At 36.5% G+C, this 24,773-nt stretch overlaps 1 protein-coding gene across 5 annotated transcripts in view; it reads left to right on the plus strand.

The window, feature by feature from the left end:
• The window catches only part of RPS6KA3 (ribosomal protein S6 kinase A3), a 74,120-nt gene extending 50,739 nt beyond the window's left edge, over nt 1-23,381 (plus strand). For 3 of the 5 annotated variants that reach the window (XM_054651632.2, XM_054651650.2, XM_054651668.2), the window contains 12 exons: nt 3,746-3,834; nt 4,093-4,157; nt 4,252-4,354; nt 4,540-4,664; nt 6,422-6,547; nt 7,988-8,077; nt 12,442-12,600; nt 15,704-15,865; nt 16,062-16,138; nt 17,209-17,326; nt 18,026-18,166; nt 19,313-23,381. In XM_054651632.2, coding sequence (XP_054507607.1) covers nt 3,746-3,834; nt 4,093-4,157; nt 4,252-4,354; nt 4,540-4,664; nt 6,422-6,547; nt 7,988-8,077; nt 12,442-12,600; nt 15,704-15,865; nt 16,062-16,138; nt 17,209-17,326; nt 18,026-18,166; nt 19,313-19,435 — 1,378 coding nt within the window. In that variant the 3' untranslated portion in view covers nt 19,436-23,381. The remainder of the gene's footprint in view (nt 1-3,745; nt 3,835-4,092; nt 4,158-4,251; nt 4,355-4,539; nt 4,665-6,421; nt 6,548-7,987; nt 8,078-12,441; nt 12,601-15,703; nt 15,866-16,061; nt 16,139-17,208; nt 17,327-18,025; nt 18,167-19,312) is intronic. The other 2 variants (XM_054651658.2, XM_054651640.2) reach the window with 1 other exon arrangement.
• The last annotated feature ends 1,392 nt before the right edge of the window (nt 23,382-24,773 follow it).

Consider the following 24,773-nt stretch of genomic DNA (forward strand, 5'->3'; position numbering starts at 1 on the left):
TTTTTGCTAATGAAGCTCTGCTTTTTTCTTTGCCAATTCCCCACATATTCTCTAAAGTAGTACAACCTATGGCGTAAATTCCCCATTTTTGGGACTGTAGCCAAACACTGTGCAAACAAGTCTGTTTCCTCATAGCATAGGTTCACTTCTCTGTTTCCATCTATTTTTAACTAATACCATTTTTTTTCCATGGAAGTTCATAAGATTATCTTAGTTTTTTAATTTGTTTTCTGCTTCATTGTTTATCATTGTTCTCAGTCCTGTTAGCCACTTGTCTACCCATATATCAAAGCTGGAATTTTTTTTTTGCACTAAAAGCCTGTTTTGAAAAATAAATACATGGAACTTTTAATCTTTTCTCTAAATAATTAGAATGTGAAAATCACTAGAAAACACACTCATTATTTTCCTGGCTTTTACTTTCATAATGCATACATGTTATCTTATTCTTTGGTTTTTTCCTTCATCTTATTTGCAAATGTATTTAGTGATGCTAGTTTCTTCTGCTGCCTCAGCACTATGTGAGATCAAATCTTCATGTTGTGATTATTCAATGTCTTTTAACTAAAAAGTTCTATCTATTCACAGCAAGCATAAACTCCTTCTGACCATCTCCTATTTATAAGAAGCTAGTCTGAGATAATTCTGCTGCAATCTCACTTGCTTCAGGAGCCGTGCATTTTTTTCTGTGTCTCATGAGTCATATCTTTCTCTTCTCTTTGCCTGCATGTGACTCTGCCCTGTTCCTCAACAGTCTTTTCACTGTTGCTATAAATATCTTCTGTATTCAGCTGCCATGTAGAATATCCTTGCATTTCTCCAGGTAATTGATGTTCATAGTCATTCATAGCCCAGAGAGTGGTGCTGAATGGAGTGAAATCCAGCTGATGGCCAGTCACAAGTGGTGTTCCCAAGGGGCCAGTCCTGTTAAACATCTGTATCAACAACCTGGACAAGGGGATTGAGTGACAGTTTGCAGGTTTCCCCAACCTGGATAAGAGGGAATATGGATCTGCTGGAGGGTAGGAAGGCTCTACAGAGGGATCTGGATAGGCTGAATCAATTGGATGAGGCCAGTAGGATGAGGTTCAGTGGGGCCAAGTGCCAGGTCCTACACTTGGATCAAACAGCCTAAGGGAACATGCAGGCTTAGGGAAGAGTGGCTGCAAAGTTGCCTGGCAGAAAAGCACCAGGGAGTGTTGGTCAACAGCTGCTGAACATAAACCAGAGTGTGGCCAGGTGGCCAAGAAGCCAGTGGCCTGGCCTGTGCCAGCAATAGTGTGGCCAGCCAGAGCAGGGTAGAGATTGTCACCTGTACTCAGCATTGGTGATGCTGCACCTCATTGGTGATGCTGCACCTCCTGTGTCTAGTTTTGGGCTTCTCACTGTTAGGACACTAAGGTGCTGGAGCGAGTGCAGAGAAGAGCAGTGGAGCCAGTGAAGGGTCTGGAGCAGAGATTCTGTGAAGAACAGCTGAGGGATCTGGGTTTGTTTTTTCTGGAGGATGTGCAGGGGTGACCTTTTCGCTCTACAACTACCTGAAAGGAGGCTGTAGCCAGGTGGGGGTCAGTCTCTTCTCCACAATAAGAAGCAACCAGATGAGAGGATCATGAGTTGCACTGTGGGAGGTTACAACTGGATATTGGGAAAAATGTCTTCATTAAAAGGGTTGTAAAGGATTGAAACAGGCTGCCCAGGGAAGTGGCTGATTCACCATCCCTGGAGGTTTTTTAAAAAGATGTGGCACACAGGGATATGGTTTAGTGGTGGACTGGGCGGTCCTGGCTTAATGGTTGGACTTGACAGTCTTAAAGGTCTTTTCCAACCTAAGCAATTATAGGTTTCTATGATTCGGTAATTACTTTCAGATTTCATTTGAGAATATATCTCTTAATGAGATACAACTTCTTTCCAACTTTTTTTACCTTCTAGTTTTTGCAATTGTTAATGGTTTCAAATAGCTACACAGAAAGTGTGCTATGATGTAAAGACATTTTACTCTCTTTGAATGTTCCATATTCTTATTAATATTATCTTGCATAGAAGTGTTTTTCTTTTGGACAGAAAAGCAGCTGAAAACCAGAAGATATTTTGGAGTATTTTCTGATTAAGTCCACACTTTTTTTCTGGTTTATGTTTTCTTTTTATTTTCCACATACGTAGTATAATTTTCCTTAAATTTTCCATTAAACTTTAAAGTGGACAGGTGTGCATATGAATTCTGGTTTCCATAGTGTATATTTACAATATATTGCTTTTCTTACCTTCTGTTCCTAAAAATCCACAGAAAATGCATTCTTCTTACAAGAAATTTTTTCGAGGGTTCTTTATTTCTCACAACGTTATCAAGAAAAATTTTTGTTTATTCTTGTGTTTTACCTAAAACTGGGAAACCCTGCAGTTTGAAGAAATCATAGGTTGCTGCAACAAAGTTAAATTTGTAAACATTTTTCTCCTTTACTTAAGAGGTATCCCTTCATATAAAATTTTGCCATTGTCCATCAGGAATGTCAGAAAAAAATTGCTGTCACTCATGTAGTTGCATAATATAGGAACTCTGAGGACCTGGTAATTGCCTTTCCTTCTCCTCTGTCATGTGCCTGGTACAGGATTTTGTGAAAGGTGGCGGTGCATGGCAGTCAGGAAGAGTTGGATGGCCCACAGCCCATTCCTCCCCTCCACCGGTGGCCTTCATCTGTCTGTAGTGTGTTATTGAAGAGTCCAAAGAAGCCAGTGTTTTTCAGATTTTCCTCCTCCCTGCCCTAGCTTTTTTAATGCTGAAAGGAATGGAAAATTTACTAAGTTCTGGGTTGAAAGTAATGAATAGTGAATCAATGGCAACACTGATTTGCATTTAGACAAGTGATACCAAGGTGACTATCTACTAATACCTGGAATATAAGACAAATCAAGTTCTGATTGAAACACAGAGCTTGTGTCATGGACAGTTACAGAGAAATACAAGCTACAGATTGAATTAGTGATGGAAAGGAGGGAATTATATCCCTCTTTCCCATTATCATAGTTACAAGAAAAAGTAAGACTTAGTAACAGTGAGAGAATGAAGGCTCAACATTAAATGGCAAGGAATGTTGCCATTACAAAACAAAATGAAATTAAAGTACAAAAATTTAAATCTAAAAATTCAAGGCTGGCAAATTGTAAAAGTATTATTTGAAATAGATTGGGGAGGGGAGCAAAAAGGAAAAGAGGAGTGGGGTTTTATTGTTTGTTTTTTTGGGTTTTTTTTTTACCAGCTCATCCTGCAAGATCTGTCCTACCTTAATTGAATTTCTGTATTCTAGTTTGTTTCCTGGGACATCTTGGTGTGTGTCATAGTGTGGTACTTTTCTTAGTCCTTCTATTAGATAACTATCAGAATGCTTTGTTTGGTGTCAGTTGCTAGTAACTGGACCTATAAGTGGATCAAAGCATATTATGAAAATGTACAAGTTTATAAACTGCTGTTCTTTAGCTATTCTTCTCTACATTTTCCACCTTTTCCTCCACTGAAGTTCCTGAGTCATTGCTGAAAATACTATACTACTTAAAAAGAAAAATTTGAAACCCAAACATGTTTACATGACTGACAGCACTTTTGCTCTGTGTCTGATGTCTGAGGGCAATTTCTCAGTGATGCTACTTCATTTATTATGGACTTGTTGAATGGCAGAGGACAGGGGGAATGCAGAGTTAATTCTTACCTAGATATGTTTGTATGCTATTAATTATTCTTATTCTCTAGGGCCAAACTTGGAATGCCCCAGTTCTTGAGTCTTGAAGCACAGAGCCTTCTGCGAATGCTCTTCAAAAGAAACCCAGCAAACAGATTAGGTAAAGTTTTTAGCAGAGTATTTTAAATGTGATCATAATATTCATAACATCAGTGATCACTAAACTGACTAAAATTTTGTTTCCTATGTAAAATAGACTTTAAAGGAAGAATGTAGTTTGCCCTTCAAGTGATCACCAAAGTATTATTGTTTTTGCTAGTCATACATCTAAAATTAAGGAATAAGAAATATAATTTCGCTAGCCATTCCTTTGACCAAGAAGAAAATAATTCATAGACATTTTTCTTCCTTATAAAAGGAGCAGGTCCAGATGGAGTAGAAGAAATTAAGAGGCATGCATTCTTTTCCAAAATAGATTGGAATGTGAGTATGTAAAAATCAATCCAGTAAATTTCTTGGTTAAGTCTTTTATGGTATCATGTAACTTTTCCACTTACCATTTGTCCCTTCTCTTCAGAAATTGTACCGGAGAGAAATTCATCCTCCTTTTAAACCTGCAACTGGCAGACCTGAAGATACATTTTATTTTGACCCTGAATTTACAGCAAAAACTCCAAAAGGTAAAGAGATATGAATGAGAGAATTTGCATATTCAAAAGATTGAATTTGAATTTCAGATTTTTTCATTCAAAATTTGTTAGAAATTGTTGTCTTCATAAATTCAAGGTGCTACCAAAATTTCAGTACTTAATCTCATATCTACATGTTAAAGAATCTGCTTGTAAGTAGATGATGTATTTTTCAGATTCACCTGGTATTCCACCCAGTGCTAATGCACATCAGCTTTTTCGGGGATTTAGCTTTGTAGCTATTGCATCAGATGATGAAAGCCAAGCAATGCAGACAGTTGGAGTGCATTCAATTGTCCAGGTGAGTACATCTAATTAAAAAAAAAATCACTGCTGTCTCTTGGTGGATGGATTGTTTCCTCGTCACAGAATGAAGTATCATGACAAAATCACTGTCATCTTTTAGACAAGAAAAGTAAAGATCAGATTATTTCATCCAAACAAAATCTCTGAAGGTACAGGACCTGTATAATTACTGAGCAGCTACAGGTTCAAACAGGCTTTTAAATGAAAACTTTATACCATATGTACTGTATTAACTCTTTAATGTCAAGCCATAATTATAAGGGGGAGTAGAATAACAGATACATTGATTTATTGTTTTTTTCCCCCATACATGAAAATGTCAGTGGACTCCTGCAATGCAGTAGTAGGAGGCACTGGACTACAATTTTGAATTGTATCTGGATATTCTGGACTGCTGGAATCCATGGCCCAGGACATATTCTGTCCCTCCTAAACCACTAGTTAGCTAATCTCTGCTTTTTGTGACTGGAATCAGTGCATCTTACAAGTCAGTGTAACAGTGCACACTCAAGCTTTGGCTTCCTTGATGTGTTTGAATGACTCCAGTAGAGTCTCCTGTATTAATAATTGTGAGGTTGTCACCTAGAAAAGGAGACCTATGTAAAAATTGTATTTCTCCCTCCTCTCTCTTCTTTTAATAATTACTGAGTCATGAAAACCAACTCATGATCCAAATTGTGTTGAAAACTTCTTAATAATAAGGTAGGAATAAATGATTGGATTTACTATTAGATTTATTTGTGTGATTTGGTTTATTTGTATTTTTCAGTGCACTGGTATTTTGCAAATGTCTGAGAAAACTTTTTAAAACCCACAATTTATACAGAATGTGAATAGCCCTTGCATTTCATTAACACTCTCATGTCTAGAATTGTCACAACATGCTTTTCTATACATTACAGTTTCCTGTGTAATAATTTTTTTTAAATATAACTTTAGATCCTTTTTTATTCTCAAGAAGCTTTCTGATTTGATACATGCATCAGAATTATTTCTGATCCTGGCATCTTGCTAGAAGTTTCTGAAAGCTTCTCTGTGCTGCTTTATTTCCACATAGTTTTGTAGATGGCATTATTGCTCTTTGTGTATGGTTTCCTTTTCTTGTAAAGATCTGTTTCTCTGCTGCCTTTCCTCTGTGCCCCTCAACAACTTCCTCACTCCTATTTCCTCTTTTCTGTGCTGCAGGATACCCAGATGGTTTCCTGCAAATGCTTTGCATCCTTTGCACAAACTCCATACACTAGAACACCATTTCCTTCCCTTACAAGAGTGAGCACTTGTCCTCCTTTCAGCTTTTTATTTCTGTGAAAGGATTTTTGACTGCCATTCCATGCAATTCCGGCCAATCTGATTCTATTCAGTATGTCTGAATTTTCCAGCTGCCATTCTGTCTATTCAGATAATAAAAACAGTGATATTTCTTTGCCATTGTTGTATCACTATTTTATCTTGAAGTCTTCTGGTTTTCTTTGGATTGGAGCTTCTATCTTTAAATTAGTAAAGCAGCAATCAGAAAAATAATGCCATCAGTTTCTAAAATACAGTGTGCATTATTTACAGCATGTGTAATATATAATTTATCTTATACTAAGTTTGAACAGAAGGTAGTGGTGATTTAGACCACTTTGACCTAGTAGAGTCATCAGTTAAAATTTTAAGCAAATCAATAGGAATTTTTAAAAAGTTATTTTAATTTAAAAAAATCAGTTACACATTAAGAATATTCATTAATTGATAATGTTATTTTGGTAGCAGTTGCACAGGAACAGCATTCAGTTTACTGATGGATATGAAGTAAAAGAAGATATTGGAGTTGGCTCTTATTCTGTCTGCAAGAGATGTGTTCATAAAGCTTCAAACATGGAATATGCTGTAAAGGTAATTATTTTGTTATAAACCACACTTTTCAGATTTTAGCATTGGACATCTTTTATTTGCCATAGAGAAACACAGAGATTAAGATTAATTTTTTAATGTAGAAGTATTTTATATACAGCTATAAAAGTAAATTCATAAATTCTTCGTAACAGTCTTCAGTCTGCTATAGCTTCCAGAATAAACTTCAGCTCTGTTTTTGCTTCCTGGTTTTCAGCAAGGTATTTATTGTTGTTTTTGTTATTCTCTAGAGCTTTGTAGCACTTCTGTGAAGGCATTAAATTCTCACTTGGAATCAGTAGATTTCCCAGAACTGCAATGATAAGGTTTTTTATCTTTCTGTGTAATAACCTAGGACTGAATGGTTACTATGAAAGCAAGAGTATGGATTAGCAGACTTTATAAGTGGAAAAAAAGAGCAGTCTTTAAATCCTATTCTGTGGGGCAGTTCTCTTTTTGAATTGCTAAACAGCTTAGTACTTAATTATGTAAAATACAAAGATTTATTAAGTATGTAGATTGCCTCCTCTAAACCTTCAAGTTTTAATCTGGTAGTTAAATACTTTATTTTATTCTGGTTCTGGCCAGGAACAGATTTGACTTCTGTCCTTTCAATTTGAAGTAATTTCTTGAAACTGCAAGAAGGTCCTGGCATAGCTGATAATTCCCTCAGCTATAATATTTGTTGTGAAGATTCACTTGCTTTTCTATTGCTTCTGTTACGGCATTTTTTTTCCTCAAGGAATCTTGAAAAAAAGAATAAGGTACCAGTGTCTGATGTGTTAGCAGGGGATGGGTAGCAGTATGGGCATAAGGATAAAGGGCTAACATAACAATAGAAGAGACATTATAGAAAATTCTACACTTCAGGAGAGGAAAAAAGTGAGAAGAACAAGAATACATTTAAGTAGGGTAAATGGTATTTTGCTTGTTTGAACAAGGTGAACTTGAGAGCCAGAGATTCAAATGGACTTTTGTAATGAATGTGTTTGAATTAACTCTGAGAAATTTTTATTTTTACTATTTTTTTTGTTCTCTTTCTCTCCTACTTTCTTTGGCTGCACCAAATGTTTGAGATTAGCATTGTGAAAATCTGTTGATTAGCATCATCCAACCAGTATCTCGTGTTAAATTAGGAACTTCCTATTTTATTAAATAATGGATCACTGAAGTCTTATCTACTGAACAGCCTTGCATTATTTATCACAGCCAAAGAGGTTAGGTCACTTATCCTCTGAAATCGTTTTCAAAAGAAATTTTTACATTTTTCCCAACATTTTTTGCTTTGCCTTGCTTTTCCAATTTAACAAACTTGGTTTTGGTTATAATCTATGCCTTTTGCAACAATAAATACTGCTTAACTGTTGATGCTAATAAGCATACCAAAGCATTAAACTAGATCCACAAAAAGAATTATGCCTATGTCTGTATGTGCTCTTACAGATTATTGACAAAAGCAAAAGAGATCCAACAGAAGAGATTGAAATCCTGCTGCGCTATGGACAGCATCCAAATATTATCACCCTGAAAGATGTAAGTACTGTTTTAAAGACATCCTGTAGTCTATTACAATTCTGAATAACTTCTAATTTGAGAGATGAGAAGCTACATATTTTAGATTTATGTTCATGTTTTTCAGTATTTAAATATAAAACAATGCAATTTATTCAGTAGTATCTAGTTTTATTACTGGGATGTCTGTGTTTTCTTTTAAAGACACATATATTGTGGTACAGCGTTATTCTAAGGAGTCAAATAATTCACCCTTCATAAATCCTAGCAAGAGTAATTTACTTAATGTTGGCTGTGTTTTTAAAGGATCAGGGAAGTTTTTTGCTTGCTTAGTTAACTTTAAATCTGATTTCCCCTACATTAATCAAAAGCAATTTTATTATATAACAAAGGACTTACTGTTAGCACAGTACCCGAAGTATTTTTCATGGACAGTAGCAAGTATTACTCAAGTAGTATTACTACAAGTAGTAGACAAAATCTTTCCATGTTCATGGTTTTCACTGTTTTTTATCTTTATCTGACCTCTGTATGAACACTGTCTAGGTATTTTTTCCTTGTATTATTTGCTCTGACCATGGAAACACTTTGTCCATAAAAGCAAGGAATAATACAAGCTGGGAGGTAGAGGGTTTTCATAGTGAACAGTATATTCTGATGACCTAACTGAAAAAGAAAATTGTCTCCTTGGTTATTCATTAAAGAGGATTAAAAATTAAAAAGACGTATGCGTAATGACTTTCTTAGACTGCAGGGAAATATTCTGGTCCCTCAAACCAAACCTCAGGCAAAACAGCAAACCATTTCCAGGAAGCTGAGCTCAGCTGAAAGGAGATTGTCAGACATTTTGAAGCCATTAGAACAACAGCTCATAAATACTGTGGAGATGAGCACTAGAGAACTCTGCATGAAGCTGATCTACCATAATCTGTCTTCACTTTATTGATATCATACTGTTTGGCCCTTTCTTGGACAGAGAAAATAAGGTAGATATTCAGGGAAGCCCACCAGGGAGCTTATCCTCTTGTAAGCAAGATACCACAATTACAGTCCCAGTTTCTGTTCTGTTTCATGTGGTTGGATAGTAAAACTACCTGGAAGGAGCTGTGCTGAGCAGAACCTGCATCAGCATTCATGGTGCTTTTAGTGCTGCATGCTGGGATCATGTGTTACTTTAATTCATAACACAGCTTATGTTATTTAAGCAGGAAGACAAACATGAGAATGTGAGCACTTAACCTGAACTTAAGCATGATGAATATTTTACATTGAGAACAGAAATCCAGGCAGTCTTAAACAGCTGCAATATATGCTGAATTATTTCACTTTGTAATTAAACTTTTATTATCATCAGTCATCTTCCAGCAGGAATCATCTTTCATGCACAGCAAATAGGAGACAGCACACAAATAGGAGACTACCAAAAAAAAAAAAAAAGCTTTAAGCCCACAAAGGGAGAAAGGCTGTAATTCTCACTCACTTCTGCTTCAAGATCAGTTCCCCAAGCAAGATTATGGAAGGATGTAAAGAGATATAGAATTCATATGTAATAGAATATTGTATAAATCTGTAGGAATTTGGCATTAAGTTTTTTTTGTCCTAATACAGACCCATGGGGCAGATTGCTTGCATATCCCACATTATAGTGGTGTGCTATTACAGCTTTCAGAGAAGATAAGGAGTATTTTGCCTTCAGGTGTCAAACTCTAGAGCACCATTGTATACCAAACTCTAGAGTACTATTGTAAAAATAAAACTCATTGTTGATTTGCTCATTTTTTCATTTAGTTCCACATCAAAACTGAAATGTTTCTAATCTGAAGTGCCAAAATAAAATAGTTCAGCATTTAAATGCCTGCTTTGGAAATCATTATTCTGCAAGAAACAATTTCTATCTTTTCTTCTATTTCAAGAAGAAATGCAGTAATATTTGAATTTTGCTTAAGATGGAAGTTTTCATTCTTGTTCAGCCTTTTTATGTAATTTAATTCTGAAGGTGTTTGGATTGAAACAATGGATATTCAAGAGACCAAATTCTTTCTGCAGTGCACAGTCCTCTGGGGGTTTTCCTTCTGATTGTTATCAGTGGTCTTTTTCAGTTACACAGTATATAAACAAAAGGAGCTATATTGTGCTAATTCAGATCTCCTTCTTATCCAATATCCTGTCTCTGACAGAGGCCCTTAGTGCATGCCTAGGAAACAGTGTAAGAAGGGAGGAAGCACACAGCTTCCAACAAAACATTACCTAGAAACTTCCTGTGCCAGACCATTATAAGTATTTTACCCTTTTTATGTAATACTTACTGTTCTGTAACAGAACTTTTGTCCTGCTTTGAGTTATTTAAAGCATTGCCTGAAGAATCTTTTCAGAAACATTTTAGAAACCCGAATACAAGATATCCAGTCTCCCTGTCCAAGTGCTTATTTATGATTTCAAAATACCTCATAATATGTCTGTAAAATCTTAATTCCCTTGGCAAAAACCTTAATTTCTTTCTCCCTTGCATTATGTTTCGTTCATACGCCTACATCTGTTTCTCACTATAGTTTCTTCCACTTTACCTTGTAGAGCAAACATAATGACTGACCTGTGGCTTGTGCTCAGAGTTAATTTTAAAAAGTAGTGTCACATTTGTGACCTTAGCCTGATACAGTGCATCTGTGAAGAAAACTTCAGCAGTATTTATTCAGAAAGCAACTTAAGTTGGTAATGCCATTAGAGGATGGTAAAACAACTTAAGTTGGTAATACCATTGGTGCAAGGGGAATGGTTTGTTTGGGGTGAGTTATCTGTGGGGTTTTTTGGCTGGCAGACAGAACCAGCAGATAAAATAGTAATCAAATGCAAATTTTGCTTGAATTTGGCAATACTGAGGTGTGTATGCTCTGTCATGTCAAATGAAATAAGCTGATCTCCTCATGTCATACCAGGATTAGAGGAGGCATGCCTATAAAAAAAAAACCATCCAGTTTTATATCTAGAATTAGGTAATTCTGCTTTTGAATACTGTGTTATATTTAAAGTCTTAATACAAACACATTCAGGTGCTCAGTCATTTATATTCCATGGGGGAAAAATTCCTGTTAAATGAGAACACAGAAACCCATCATGTCTTCATCTCCTTAAGATCATAAGCTTGTAATGCCTACAGAATTATTTAGCTTTTTTTTTTTTTTTAATTTGCTGAGAAAATAAATCCTTTTAGTATCTTTAGGGGAACAAAAATTTTGATGCTTAGAGCTTTATTAGCAACTTTTTCCCAGGTAGCTTAAGACCAGGGAATTGGGATAAAAACCTGGTTTTTTATTCTTATTTTCTGTTACTTAGCTGATGTCTATTCCTTAATGTATTTTACTATAATTTCGGTAATTGTTTCTACTTAAACACAAAGGTTTTTTTATTTCACACATTTTACTGAAAATAACAATTAGGACATCCCCATAAAAGTAGGTTGAAACGATTAAAGGGAACAGTCTGTAAAGGATTTCACTAAAGCAGGAATTGTTTCTGGATTAAGTTGGAACTCCCAGCCCAGGTTGGATGGGGCTTTGAGCAGCCTGATCTAGTGAAACATGCTCCTGCCTATGGAGGAAGGCTGGGACTAGATCATCTTTAAGGGCACTTTTAACTTAAGCCATTCCATGATTCTGTGGAAGTGGAACTGAAATGAAATGCTAAAGTGTAAGTACCTTAAAATGTGCTTTGGTATCACTCAGTCTGTAGTGCCCTCTGGTGAGAATGTAAAGAATTCTCAAATGCTTCCCTGGATGATAAAATCCATGCAAAAATTGAGCCATTTTCCATGACTAGAAGTAAGGGATAAAATATGCTTATTTTAATACTTTTAGACTTTGGCATAGTCTTCATGTGCAGAGTGATGTATAAGTTTTAGGTGTTTTTCACTGTTCACAGTGGCTATTTGAGATAAATTTTGATTAATTTTTTTCCTTTTTTTTTTGTCTGACTGTTGGAATGATCTCTGTTTATATTTTTAATTTGGTGCAATAATTGCTGCTTGAACTAGCTCTGGTTTTGCCTAATTAGACTAGTTTCCATTTTTTACTACTTAATTTCTCATGTCTGGTTTCCTTTGTTGTAGTGAACCTTTGTGGGGGAAACTACCTGTTACTTATCCTTTTATCTTTAAACACTTTCATGCTAGTATTTCTATGTTATTTTGGTACAGCATTGCCTTTTTGTGACTGTTTTGTGTTCACTTCTGAAGATGCACAACATTTGGGTATAACATGTGGGTTATGAAATCAGGGGAAAACAATTGAAGAAAACAGCTCGTGGACACACCTGCACTATCTCTATGTGCTTCACAGAAGACAGCAGAGAATAAATGTTTTGAAGTTGAAATTTTTATGTACTTTTTGCAGGTGTATGATGATGGAAAATACGTATATGTAGTAACAGAGCTTATGAAAGGAGGAGAACTGCTGGATAAAATTCTTAGGCAAAAATTTTTCTCAGAACGAGAAGCTAGTGCTGTTCTGTTCACAATAACAAAAACGGTTGAATATCTCCACACACAAGGGGTAAGTTTTCATCTCAGACAAAATGTTTTTTGCTATTGAAAGCTTCTCTTTCAGAAGCATAAACTTGTATCTTGATACATTCTTCTGTGTGGTAATTAAGTAGTTTTTGGTAAAGAATTACATTGCAGCAGGAATTTGTGTTGAAATCAAAACTTTCCTTATCAGCTCAGTACGAGTTCAGATAACTGAGATGATGCAACTGTTTCTGTTGTTCTTTTGCAGTCTGTCAGCAGTTCTGTGGAATATGCAGATAATTACTAACAGGATATGAGGGGAAGAAAGTCCAGGAAGAAGTGCTAGGACCAGTGTTGTTGTATAGCCATGGGACTTAATGCAATTTCAGTCTTGTCCTGTGATATACTCTGAAAATTTATTTTCCACCTGTTATACTTGTAACTCCTTTGACTTCTTGGTTTCGAAGAACATGGTTTATGACTTGTAACTCCTGTGCCATAGGATCAGGAATTTGTAGGAGACAGAAAATTAGCACTTTGGGAAATAAATTTGGAGACAGAGGAAGTAGTTCAAATATAGAGAAGGACAGTGTGATAATTGCATGGCAAGAAAGACAAGTTGTGTTGCATTTTTAAGTAAACAAAAAAAGGAGATGGAGAAAAAGGAGAAAATAAGGGTGCAAGGAAAAAGCCAAGCTGCTAATACATGATGTTGTTGCCCAAGAAAATATGTTTTTGGAACATATAGTACTCAAATTATTTTAGATAACAAAGAATTCAGTACATACTGCCGTGGCTGGAAGCTATTATTTCAGAAAACTTATGATCAAAGTTATCTGGTATCTCATTCTGTGATTCATCACTCCAGTCACTTTCTCATGTGTGTGGTTTGGTTTTTGAGCCTGTGTGCACAGATTATAGTCCTTGGCCAGCAGCACCCATGGGAATTATGATCAAACCTTGATACCTCTGTATGGAAATACAGATAGTAGAATAACAAATCCTAACTTGGTTCATTCTTGCCACATGTGGCTAAAAGATGCCCAGAGTCCTTGCATCAAGTAAAGGATTTTAGGGGTTTTACTTTCTTTACTGTAGATATCCATAAATATTGGCATTTTAATTTGTATTAGACCACACACACTTTGGAATGTTTGCTTTTGTAAATTTTCAAGTCTTACATTAAATACATCTCCACATGAAAGCTGGCCACATATGTAAATATGTGAGCACTTCAGTAGTCTAATGCTTTTTTGGAAGAGTCACTCATATCTTTCATGAATTTTCCTGTTGAAACTCCTTTGAACACTGGGGGAGCTTATTTGAATATGGTATTAGGTCATATCAGGTTTGACAGTCTCTGCATCTGTGTGCAGTCTCCACAACCCTTCCAGGGAGAGTTTCCTCATGGAAATTTACCTTTGGGAAAACAGTTTAACATTGGAAGGTGTTTCACTTATTCTTTGACATAAACATTCTGGTTGCTTGGGAAATAGTGTTTTAATTTGAACTGCACTGTTAGACTTATTTGTCCTTCTACTTGACCTTGCTTCCCAATCTTCCAAAAAAAGCATACAACTCAAGCAGACTGTTCTAGAAACTGCCAAATCCTCAGCTATGTGCTGCTCCCATTCCATTGCTCACTTCTTCCTTTCTACCCTTTTTAGAATCTCTTTCAAAAAACCCCCAAAACATCAACAAGACTAAAACTGGGGCTTTTTTTTATTTGCTTCTTGGAGCGTAAAGGTTGTTTCACTTATTATTGGGGGAAAAGATAAAAACCAAGGGCAATCAGGAACTGATTCTCTCATACACTGACATCTCAGGCCAGGATGTTCCCCTTAACACCTACTGTTCCAAGTCAAATTCTTTAATATAATTTTTATATTTCAGCTTACAGAGTGCTTATTTCCATAATTTTAGGTGCTTGGTTTGTTAAATCTGAGAATTGCATGGGATTTACATGCTGGAGAAGTCTCTACTAAATAGACTTAATGTTTTAAATGGCTTTGCAATGTGCATGACCCTCTGCACTCTTACCCCTTAGTCTCATACTGCTTTCCTGAAACCCTGCTAGGTTTGGATGAGTGTGTTGAGCTTTTGATTTCTAGATATCACTTACTTGTAGAAGTCTGGGGGTATCTTCTTGTTCTAATGTGATTATGAAATATTTCACAATCTTTTCTGTTTCAATTTAACCATGAAAAGCTGTGTTTAACATTAATGAAACACATAGCACAACAAGGAAGATAAAGGCCCTCATGTTCAGCTTCAATATTTAAAGGAGGACACTTAGATCCACTCTGCTGTCTTACAGTGGTATATACCCTGTTCTTTACAGAGAGCAAAGTCTCTGGAGGCTGTAGGCTTACTAGTCTTGTGAAGAAAATATAGCAGATCATCTGATTTCAAAGACTGTCCTTGTGCAATTCCAGGTTTTGTTAAGGCTTGTTATAACATGGCTTCAAATTCTGCCAGAATGTTGGCAGCTTCTCCAGTATTGTCAAGCATTTTACATCTCGAGCCCCTGCAAAAGCAGACACTTGGGAACCAGTACAGGCTTTTTTGGTACTTGGAGAATACCTCTTTGATACTTCATTGGGGTTTTTATTATTATTATTATTAAAATACCTTCTTAATCAGGCTTTAAGTGTTTTTCTGAGATTAATTCAGACTGCCTGAATGAAGAGAATGGAATACAGAGTTACTCCAGCAGTAACTAGTCTGTGGTTACATAGCAAGGTGGCACATCGGCAGTTATGGGCACCCCTGACTCCAAAAGATATTAGAAACCAAAAGTTCTGATTTAAAGAGCCTGGTAGTTATGCATGTTAAAAAAGAAATACATTATTCAACCATTAGAAGAGACATCTGGAACTGTCTGCACAAATAAATTAGGGGGGCGGGGATGTGTGCAGGAGGTTTTATAGTTAAGAGTTTCCAAGTTGGAATTCATGTGCTCCAGACACCATGGAGCATCAAAACACTGCAGCTGATGGTGGAAGCTGGAACTCTGGAAACTAAGCACACTGGTGGGAGACTTAATTTTAAGTAGCAGAATTGCCAGTTAAAATAAAAAGCTTTTCATATGTTTAGTTTATTGTATCTAATGATTTCATGGGGTTTTTTTTTTGTTGTTTTTTTTTTAGGTTGTTCACAGAGACCTGAAGCCTAGCAATATTCTTTATGTTGATGAATCTGGTAATCCAGAATCAATTCGAATTTGTGACTTTGGCTTTGCAAAACAACTGCGAGCAGAAAATGGTCTTCTGATGACTCCATGTTACACTGCAAATTTTGTTGCACCAGAGGTAAAACCCAGGATAGTTTATATGCCTTGATATATTTTACTGGGATTTTTTTGCTAGATACATTTTGTTATTGTTGTTCTTGTGTAACAAGTAGAATCAATCTGTAAATAGTAAAAATTTGAAATGTTACCATTTTTATAGCATAATCAAAGCATTTCTAAGCATTTTTTTCAGAAAAACTGTTTGTCTCCCTCAGGTTTTAAAGAGGCAAGGTTATGATGCGGCCTGTGACATATGGAGCCTTGGTGTTCTACTTTATACCATGCTCACTGGGTAAGGGTGATTATAATTTGCTTTGCTGTAGAATAAACCAATGCAAACAAAACCAGTAATAAATGTAGGCCCACTGTTGCAGATGTTTCTATCAAAGCACTGATTAATCTCATCTTTGGGGTTGAGAATACGCTTCGCCTTTAGTAAAATCCAAGTTTTCAGGGACTGATGTGAAAAAATCTTTGCTTCTATTGTCTCCTCTATTTCAGGGTTTTAATTTCTGCTTAAAGGTGATTTTGCACTAAGAATTTATTGTTTCATGTGAAAATTAAAAGATAGATTAAGCATATATATTGAAGAAAATGTATGTTGCAAATACAATTACAATGCATTAAGGCATGTTTGTGTGCAAAATCCAGCCACTGAATGTTTGAAGTGATGCAGTTAGAATATAATAAATTCAACAGAAAGGCATTTGTATATGCAACAGAAATAAATTGTATAAAAGCTTATAAGGAATTCAACTATAGTACCAGAAGTTCAAAATAAAATCTATTTAGCAGATGCAATAGCAACTATCTTTTTATGCTAGATTATTCAGATTGCCACTTTGGTAAAAGTTAACATCATCAAGGATTTTCATATTTTAAAATAAATAAGTGACAAACATACTTGGTTTTAAGTGTATTGTATCTCTTTTTTGGTTGGGGGCATTCTGATAGCAGCAAGAGTATGTATAGTCAAGCAAGGAAAACTGGTGCACCTTTCTTCCTCCGGCATTAAACCAGCATTTATTCTTTCTCAGATATTTAGATTTACAACAGAATGGATTGGTTTAGTACTTCACTAGAATATGAAAGCTTAAGGAATACTTTCTGTAATTCAGGAACCACCAGTATTTGAACTGCTATAGGAAAAAAATCTGCTTTTCAGACCAGATACAGAGGAAATACATGCAATAAGAACAGATCTATAGTCAGTGCCACGTATTTTCACATGTTAAGAATAAATTCTTTTTACAGCTGTTTAACTATTTGTTGCCTATAATTATGTTGAACTTGCAGTCACATTTGTAATACTGAGACCCAGGTTATGGAAGTTGCTTACATTGAATTTGTTTGGTTAAATAGCTACACTCCTTTTGCAAATGGTCCTGATGACACCCCAGAGGAGATTTTGGCCCGAATAGGAAGTGGAAAGTTCTCCCTCAGTGGTGGTTATTGGAACAGTGTTTCAGACACAGCTAAGGCAAGTATATTTGCTTTTTCTCTTGGGGAATCAGGGATGGATTGCAATGTATCATTGTTGATTATCATGTATATGTTGTATCATAGATGATTGGCTAAATTCCACCCACTGTTATATTAAAATACTGATCTAATCCCTTATGTGCGTAGAATTTTTGTTTCCTGTTTTTGATCTGTTCATGTTTCAGCAGTCACTTGCATGTAGGAGGAAAGAACAGGTGTGACTTACACCTGTTCTGGTTAAGTTAACTGTAGCAGTTAACAGCTGTCCATAGAAATATTGTGTGTTCTGTCAGTGTTCATACACACAGTTATCCATGGTAAGGAGTGCTTTGATAAAACTTCATGTGGAAGCATGACATTCAAAAGTCATACAGGTAGTCTACATCATGATAATGAAAACCAATGAAGTATTACATTTTTGAGAATTCTGGTTTTGACAGCAAATAGACTCTGGACTTCAGTGTGCAATATCCTCTATGCCCCTTCTATATGGATGCTTAAAATGCTAAAATTTTCCGTGTTTAATTGGATACCTTCCTTTTGTGTTACACTGTTAGCATTGCTGGGTGGTTTTTCATTTGTTTTAAATGGACACGATGAACATATTTTTATACCTCTAGAATCTTTTATAGTTTGAACTATTAATCTCTTTTAAAGTTGAAGTTCTGCTGTTATTTCCATTGACCTTTGTTGACAGGACCTTGTTTCAAAAATGCTTCATGTTGACCCTCATCAAAGACTGACTGCAGCTCAAGTTCTCAGTCACCCCTGGATAGTTCACTGTGACCAGTTGCCTCAATACCAGCTGAACAGGCAGGATGCTCCCCATTTAGTGAAGGTAAGTAGATATTTTTTCAGCTTGCTGTTTAGCCAAAATCAGTGTAAACAAAAGGGGTTTGTTTTTAAGGTTGGGGGTAGCATGTGTGTCTTCTAAATACTTCTAAATACTGTGAAAAAGTTGTTACAAGTGGATGTTGCACTAAGCCGTAAAATGAACTTGGAATATGTAATAGGATTTAATGTGAAACCACTTACAGGTGATAAATCTAATAAATTGGAAAAAAAATTAATTTTCTTGAGTTTGAAATCTATTGGGCCCAATCTATTGGGCTTACTTACACTGGAAGGCTTAAGTGCTTTTAGAAACCAACTTAAATAATTCTTCCTCAAGTGAAAAATATGAGGTGACTATAAGGGAGCTGTAAACTCATTTGTTAACTTTACAGTTTCAGAGGAGAGTACTTGCCAGTAACTGAAGGAAAACAGAATACTTTGTGATCACAGTAAAAGCTGAAGTCAAAAGGGCATTGTTAATTACTATAGTATCACACTTCTGCACTCTGTCTGAAACAACCTGGAACTTTTTCACTTTGAATAAGCAGAGGAAAATCAAAAGAAATTGAATTCTACTTCTTTGTATTCAACCTTGTTTTCAGTCCTACTTTCAAGAATCTCTTGTGCAACATAAAAGGGATCTGAAGAATATAATTAACACTCTCTCTGAGTCAGCTACTAGAAAGTTCTAGCATCCAAAACACAAGTGGGAAGTGGGGGAGTTCTATCCCAGAGCTCACAACTTTCTAAATTTTTTAAAAATTAATTTTATGTGTTGAATAATGTGGGTGATTTTTAAATATTTTGTTGGAAACTGAAATAGTTATGTAAGTGATAAGCAGACACAGTCTACCAATGGGATTTCATTCCCCAGCTCTTTCACACAACATAGTGATAGAACTTAATTTGGCAACCTAGCTTATACCTTCTGGGTTTGACTCCAAGCAATGTAAAACTGTTTATTACCCTAAAAAACCACTCACTCCTAGCACTGCTAGGACTTGAGTAATGCAGTAGTATGTTTCTATTTTGTAGATGAAAATAGACTGAAAGTTGAAACCTGTTCAGAGTTTCTGGCATTTAGCACTGCTTGTAGTGTGTGCATCAGTCACAACGTACTCTTACTGTTCTTTTCCCCTCTATCCCACAGGGTGCAATGGCAGCAACTTACTCTGCTTTGAATCGTAATCAGTCACCAGTTTTGGAGCCAGTTGGCCGTTCTACTCTTGCTCAGAGGAGAGGTATTAAAAAAATTACCTCAACAGCCCTGTGAAGTGACCTCAAGCAGACACTTGGTACCATGGCATAAGATGATAGCACAAATCATGGCGACAGGTAGCACATATCTGACAGATACCTGCAAGCACACTCTGTCCCAGCTGGTACCTATAATGCTGCTGCTCCTGCTGCTGCTACTGCTTTCATCTACTCTCGCTTTAAACTGTTGATGGCAAGTTACTGATCTTACTGGAGCTGCAAATGGAGTGACAAGTGGAGACAGTGAAAATTACCGTGTTCGCGACTGAGTAAACCAGAAGAATTACAAATGCCACCTCTGTCAAAAATACACTGAATAAAGCACTCTGCACCACATAGCATTATTTTTATAAGGAATATTTTTTTTGTCCCCTAAAATATTCTTTGTTACAGGTCGAGATGGACAGTTTATGTTAAGCACTTAGCTTAAACAATCTGTTTATATTAGCACTATACATTGTGCCATCCAACATTTTGTATGTTTTTGTAAACAGTTCACAAGCAGTACATTTCCGTGCTGTTTTCTTTAATGTATACATGCCTTGTTTTACTTAGATATTATTAATCATTATGACAAGTAAGTCTGATTAAACAGTTCACCTGGATTAATCAGTATTGTTGGACAGCTCTAAAAGAAGCCTGACTGTTAAACAGCTATTGAATGTAATACTATGGATAAGTAGTTTTCCTTGCCTATGTCTTTTCTACATTTCTGTGTTTTTGATGCCACATGTCACGTTATAAAATGTAAACAATGAATCTCTCACCATACTATATATCCTATAGGTAATGTAACCCAGAGAAAAGATAACTTTCTCCATTTCTCACTGTCTTTGTTACCCCTCCCCTCCTTTTTAGTCTCTCCCATCTAATCTCTGGACTCAGGAATTATTGCTAAATACTTTCTGATAGAGGACATTTCTATATGGTTTATTCTTATAATCCATTGTTAATATTTTATCTGTATGTGACTTTTGTTTAAGCTGCAAAGGAATTGTTCAGTGAATGAATGTTGGCATTATAGAAGAAAGGCAACATTTGAAGATAAAGCAAAACATATTGGTCACTAATAAGCAGCAGCCTGCAAAGAGTAGATTTAAACTGCATTCATTGCAGTTGCAAAACTGATGGATCTAATGGTCTGTCAGTTTCTTTCTGATAATTTCAATTGACTTCAAAAGCAAAATGAGGGGCAGGACATAAAGATCTGTTTGGTTAGAATAAAGTCATTCTAATTTACCATGAAAATAGTGTCATCCCAGACAGGTAAGATGAAGCCATTCAGAGGGAACATTCTCACTTTTCCACAGATGGAGGTGAGTTGGTAATGAGGGTGGAAGACTCACTTTAAATACTGGTATAAACTTTTAATATTCTTGGCTTCTTGTTGTCTAAAGTAATTAAAGGCCCATCTTGATGGCTTGTCTTGAAAAGATGAAATTTCCCAAATGAGAAGGGGCACTGGAATGTGTTTGAATACAGTGAGTGTTCCATTCCACCAAAATTACAGGCTGTGTAAAGTCCTTCCAGATATGAAATGACTTTGGGGAATTCTAGCTTTAATAAAATACGGATCTGGGTGAATGGCTGTTGGTGAACAATGCAATTTTGTGTTTTGCATAAGAAGGTATTTTCTTGGCTTAGTGGAATTAACTTTCTTTTACGGTGATTAATTGGCTTATTTCCCTGAAATCATCAGTGATTTATTGAAAGGAACAATCATCTTTATGACACCACAGATTTGCTCTGGATGGGAAGGTTTCTTCTGCCAGAATTTTTGAGTTCCTTGGGGAAGCTTCCTTTGCTAGATCTGCAAATGATCCCACTTTTATTGCCCTTAAAATTTTGCTAAATATTTAATCCATGATATAATTGTGAAGAAATTGGTTTTATAAACAAGGATTCTTAAATTAGCCTAGCTCTCAGAAGTTTGAAAACACAGCTCTTCCCAAGCAAACAGTATTTTTCCCTTACTTGGTGCTCTAACACTGAAGTTCCCTTTAACTGTACAGATGCATCTACCCTTCCTACAAGAAACATTTTTAAGTAGAGGCAGAAAAAGGCCATCTTTATTTTTTTTGACAGTGTCAGCAGTTCCAGAGGAATTTAGTAAAACCTTACCTCTCAAAAAATGTATTTTTCAGCTCTGTGAGCAATTTTATATCAGGCTTCTCAAAATCTGGAAACTGTACTTTCTGGTGGCTTTTAAGGTGTTAATTAGAAGATTGTCATATCTAGTCAACCAAATTATTTAAATGCTGTTGAAATAAAAGGATGGCAGTATTTGCCAGTGTGTCAGTAATAACATTTCACTTCAGGAAGGAGTTCCTACTCTGTTCAGTGTGTGTATATAGGTACCTGGCAAAGAACAGACCAAAAAGAGGAAGTGTTTAAGCTGCCTCACTATTGGCAATGTCCATATTAAAATAATATAAAAATACTTTCAGTAGTTTTATTGTAGCCTTATTTTGTGGTCCTCAAACTCATTAGTCAAATAGTGAAGCAAAGTCAACTCCTGCATTTATGTATCTACACTCTCAAGTAAGCTGTTAATTTAGTCTAGACTTTACAAATGTTGCTATTAAGTCATGTATATATATCAGAGGATGAACATTTTAAATTGTAGCAAAACAGGAAAATTTAGCACACCCTAAGCTGAATGTGTTGAAGTCTAGATCCACTATATTTTGAAATTACTTTCTAAACCAAGGTATAAAGGGCCTGCCTAATCAGGGAGGTGTATTTTACAGCCAGGCATGGTTTATGTACCTTACTTCCTGGTTTGGATCCATGTTCATGACTTCCATTTTTTTTATGTTTTTATAGTTGCAGTTGTTATAACCTGTAAAGAAATCCACATAATGCTTCTCTGAGTCTCAGCACTTTTCTGTTAGAATGTGAGTTTATGACACACTGTGTACATGCATTGCTGGACTGCTGCTTGGTCTGCAAAGCAAAGCAAGTGACTCAGAGAGTCATAGAGGATAAAAAAAGAATGCAGATACAAGTGAATTTTTCTATGTGTTGACCATGGTTTGTTTTTAATTTTTTTAGTGTGAAATTACCATTTACTGTGCTTGAGAGCATGAGGGAACAGAGGGAAGAGTGAAGTTGCAATACCTATTAAATGCCATCTATGTCCAGTAATGGCAAAGTTCTGTGTTCATAATCACTATAACATTGAGTAAAACTTAAAAGGAGTTTTTCAAGAAAATAGTTAAAGCTTTTTTCTGAAGAGACAAGGCCATAAGAAAATAGATTTACGTGTCTGGGATTTGTGTGTGTGTGTGTGTTTTGCTTTTGTAAATGTGGTGTTACCAACTAAAGCTGTGCTTTTCTATTACTGGAAGGAAAGGATTCAAAATGTGCTGGCCCTTATTAAGCAGCAGTGGTTAATAGATAAATTTTCACTTATGAAAATGATGTAAATGATTAGCTTTATCTTGATACTCTTGACCTAATCAAAGGGAAGGTGTACTTATGAGGGATGTAATTATTTTGCAACCTAGTTGGGGGGGGAAGTCTACTTAAACAATTTTTAAAAAATTACAAAATCACAGATAAAATATTTTTCTACGATTCTATACAATCATACTTTATACTAGTTTTCTCAGCATGGCATGTAAGTGAGTCTAAGGTACTGTTCCAGAAAATCAGTGGTATTGTACCTTGTTCTAGACCATTACAATAGCATCTGTTAGATGCTTGGCACTGCTGTCATAGAATGAAATGCTAGTTTAAAAAAATTAATTGTACTGAATACTTTAAATGATTGTTTTATTCAGAGTCTGATCTAAGAGATGTTCCAATCATGCTATTAATGTGTAATTAAAACTGTTCCAGATGTAACTATGAACAGTTTTGGAAAGTATCATTGCTTGTTTTCCTGTCTAATGGCAGGTTTTGTAGTCTTCAAAAGAAATTGAAATTTCTACTATGAATAAACTTTGAAACATCTTCAAGGGTTGTTTTGTGTAATCATTTGTTCTGACCAGTTATGAAAGTCATTGATTGTTCATCACTAACTCTGAATTACCTTCACAGCACACTGAGCGTGCTTTGCCAGCCAGAAAGGGTTTGTAAAAAGCAGGTGTCCTGACATTGCAGCATGTTGAGGAAGGTAAAGATGGAGACAAAGGAAAAACTCCTGTTCAGCTGGTGCTTATAGACCTGATCTAACATACAACAAGACCACAGTGCAAGGATATTGTATTTAAAGACCCTGTCAGATTCCAGTCGACTCTAAAGTACCACTTAATGGGAGGCTGCTAAATAGCACTTGCAATGCTGCATTGCTCTGGACACTGAAAATATGGGCATGTTGGATAATTAATGCACTTTGTAAACATTTGAAACATAATATAGTGTATGCAGAAGCACTCCATAAACAACAGGCCTATGTTTTAGCAGCTCATACAACTTGGAAGCTTACAGCTGTGATTCTTTTTAACCTTGCAGCCTGGAAAAGATGGGAGATTTTCAAAGGTTGCATAGTGTACAAAACATTACAGTAATTGTGATAGAGGATTTGTGAGGAATGTTGCCAGAGGTTTTGCTAAGTGTACCAGAAGAAAGGCCTCAGGTAACATGGAGAGGTTTGGCAATGGATACTGTGATTTCCTCAGTGAAATTCATACCTGGGATCAGAGGTGTGCATAGCTGTAGCCCTTTGTTCACACAAGGCTTTATGCTGCCTGCCTAAAAACATTTTTAAATTTATTTACAAGTAAACTGGATCATTTGTAAAGCTCCAGAAACCCTGCAAAGGCAGAAAGGGGGGCTGGTATACCACAGCTCCTGCTGTCAGCCTTCCTCACCTTCATACCCTCTGTTTACAGAATCGTAGAATAGTTTGGCCTGGAGTGGAGCTTGAAAATCTGATTCCAATCCCCTGCCGTGGCAGCGACACCTCCCAGCAGAGCAGATGCTCGGGGCCTCCTCCCGCCCTGCCCTGCCCTGAGCAGCTCCGGAGATGGGGCACCCACAGCTTCTCTGGGCAGCCTGTGCCAATGCCTCACCGCCCGCACAGTAAAGAATTTCTTCGGAATGTCTCATCTAAACCTACTCTCTCAATTTGAACCCGCTCTTCCTAGTTCCGTCACTACGAACGCCTGTAAATAGTCTTGCCCCATCTTTCCTGGCAGGTACTGCGGGTACTGGAAGGAGTTATCCCTAACACCGCTGCCCCCGAGCGCCGTGCGGTGTCCCGGGGCTGCCTGGGTGCGCACTGCCCGCTCCCCCTGCTCCTTTTCCTTGCACTCCACCAAAGAACGCCCAGCAGTGCCCAGGCGGGGCCCTTCCCGGGGCCGTTCGCGGGGCCGGGACGGGGAGCGGGGACGGGGAGCGGGGACGGG

The sequence above is a fragment of the Agelaius phoeniceus genome, chromosome 2 (assembly GCF_051311805.1).
Source record: "Agelaius phoeniceus isolate bAgePho1 chromosome 2, bAgePho1.hap1, whole genome shotgun sequence".
In the NCBI taxonomy this organism is placed as follows: Eukaryota; Metazoa; Chordata; class Aves; order Passeriformes; family Icteridae; genus Agelaius; species Agelaius phoeniceus.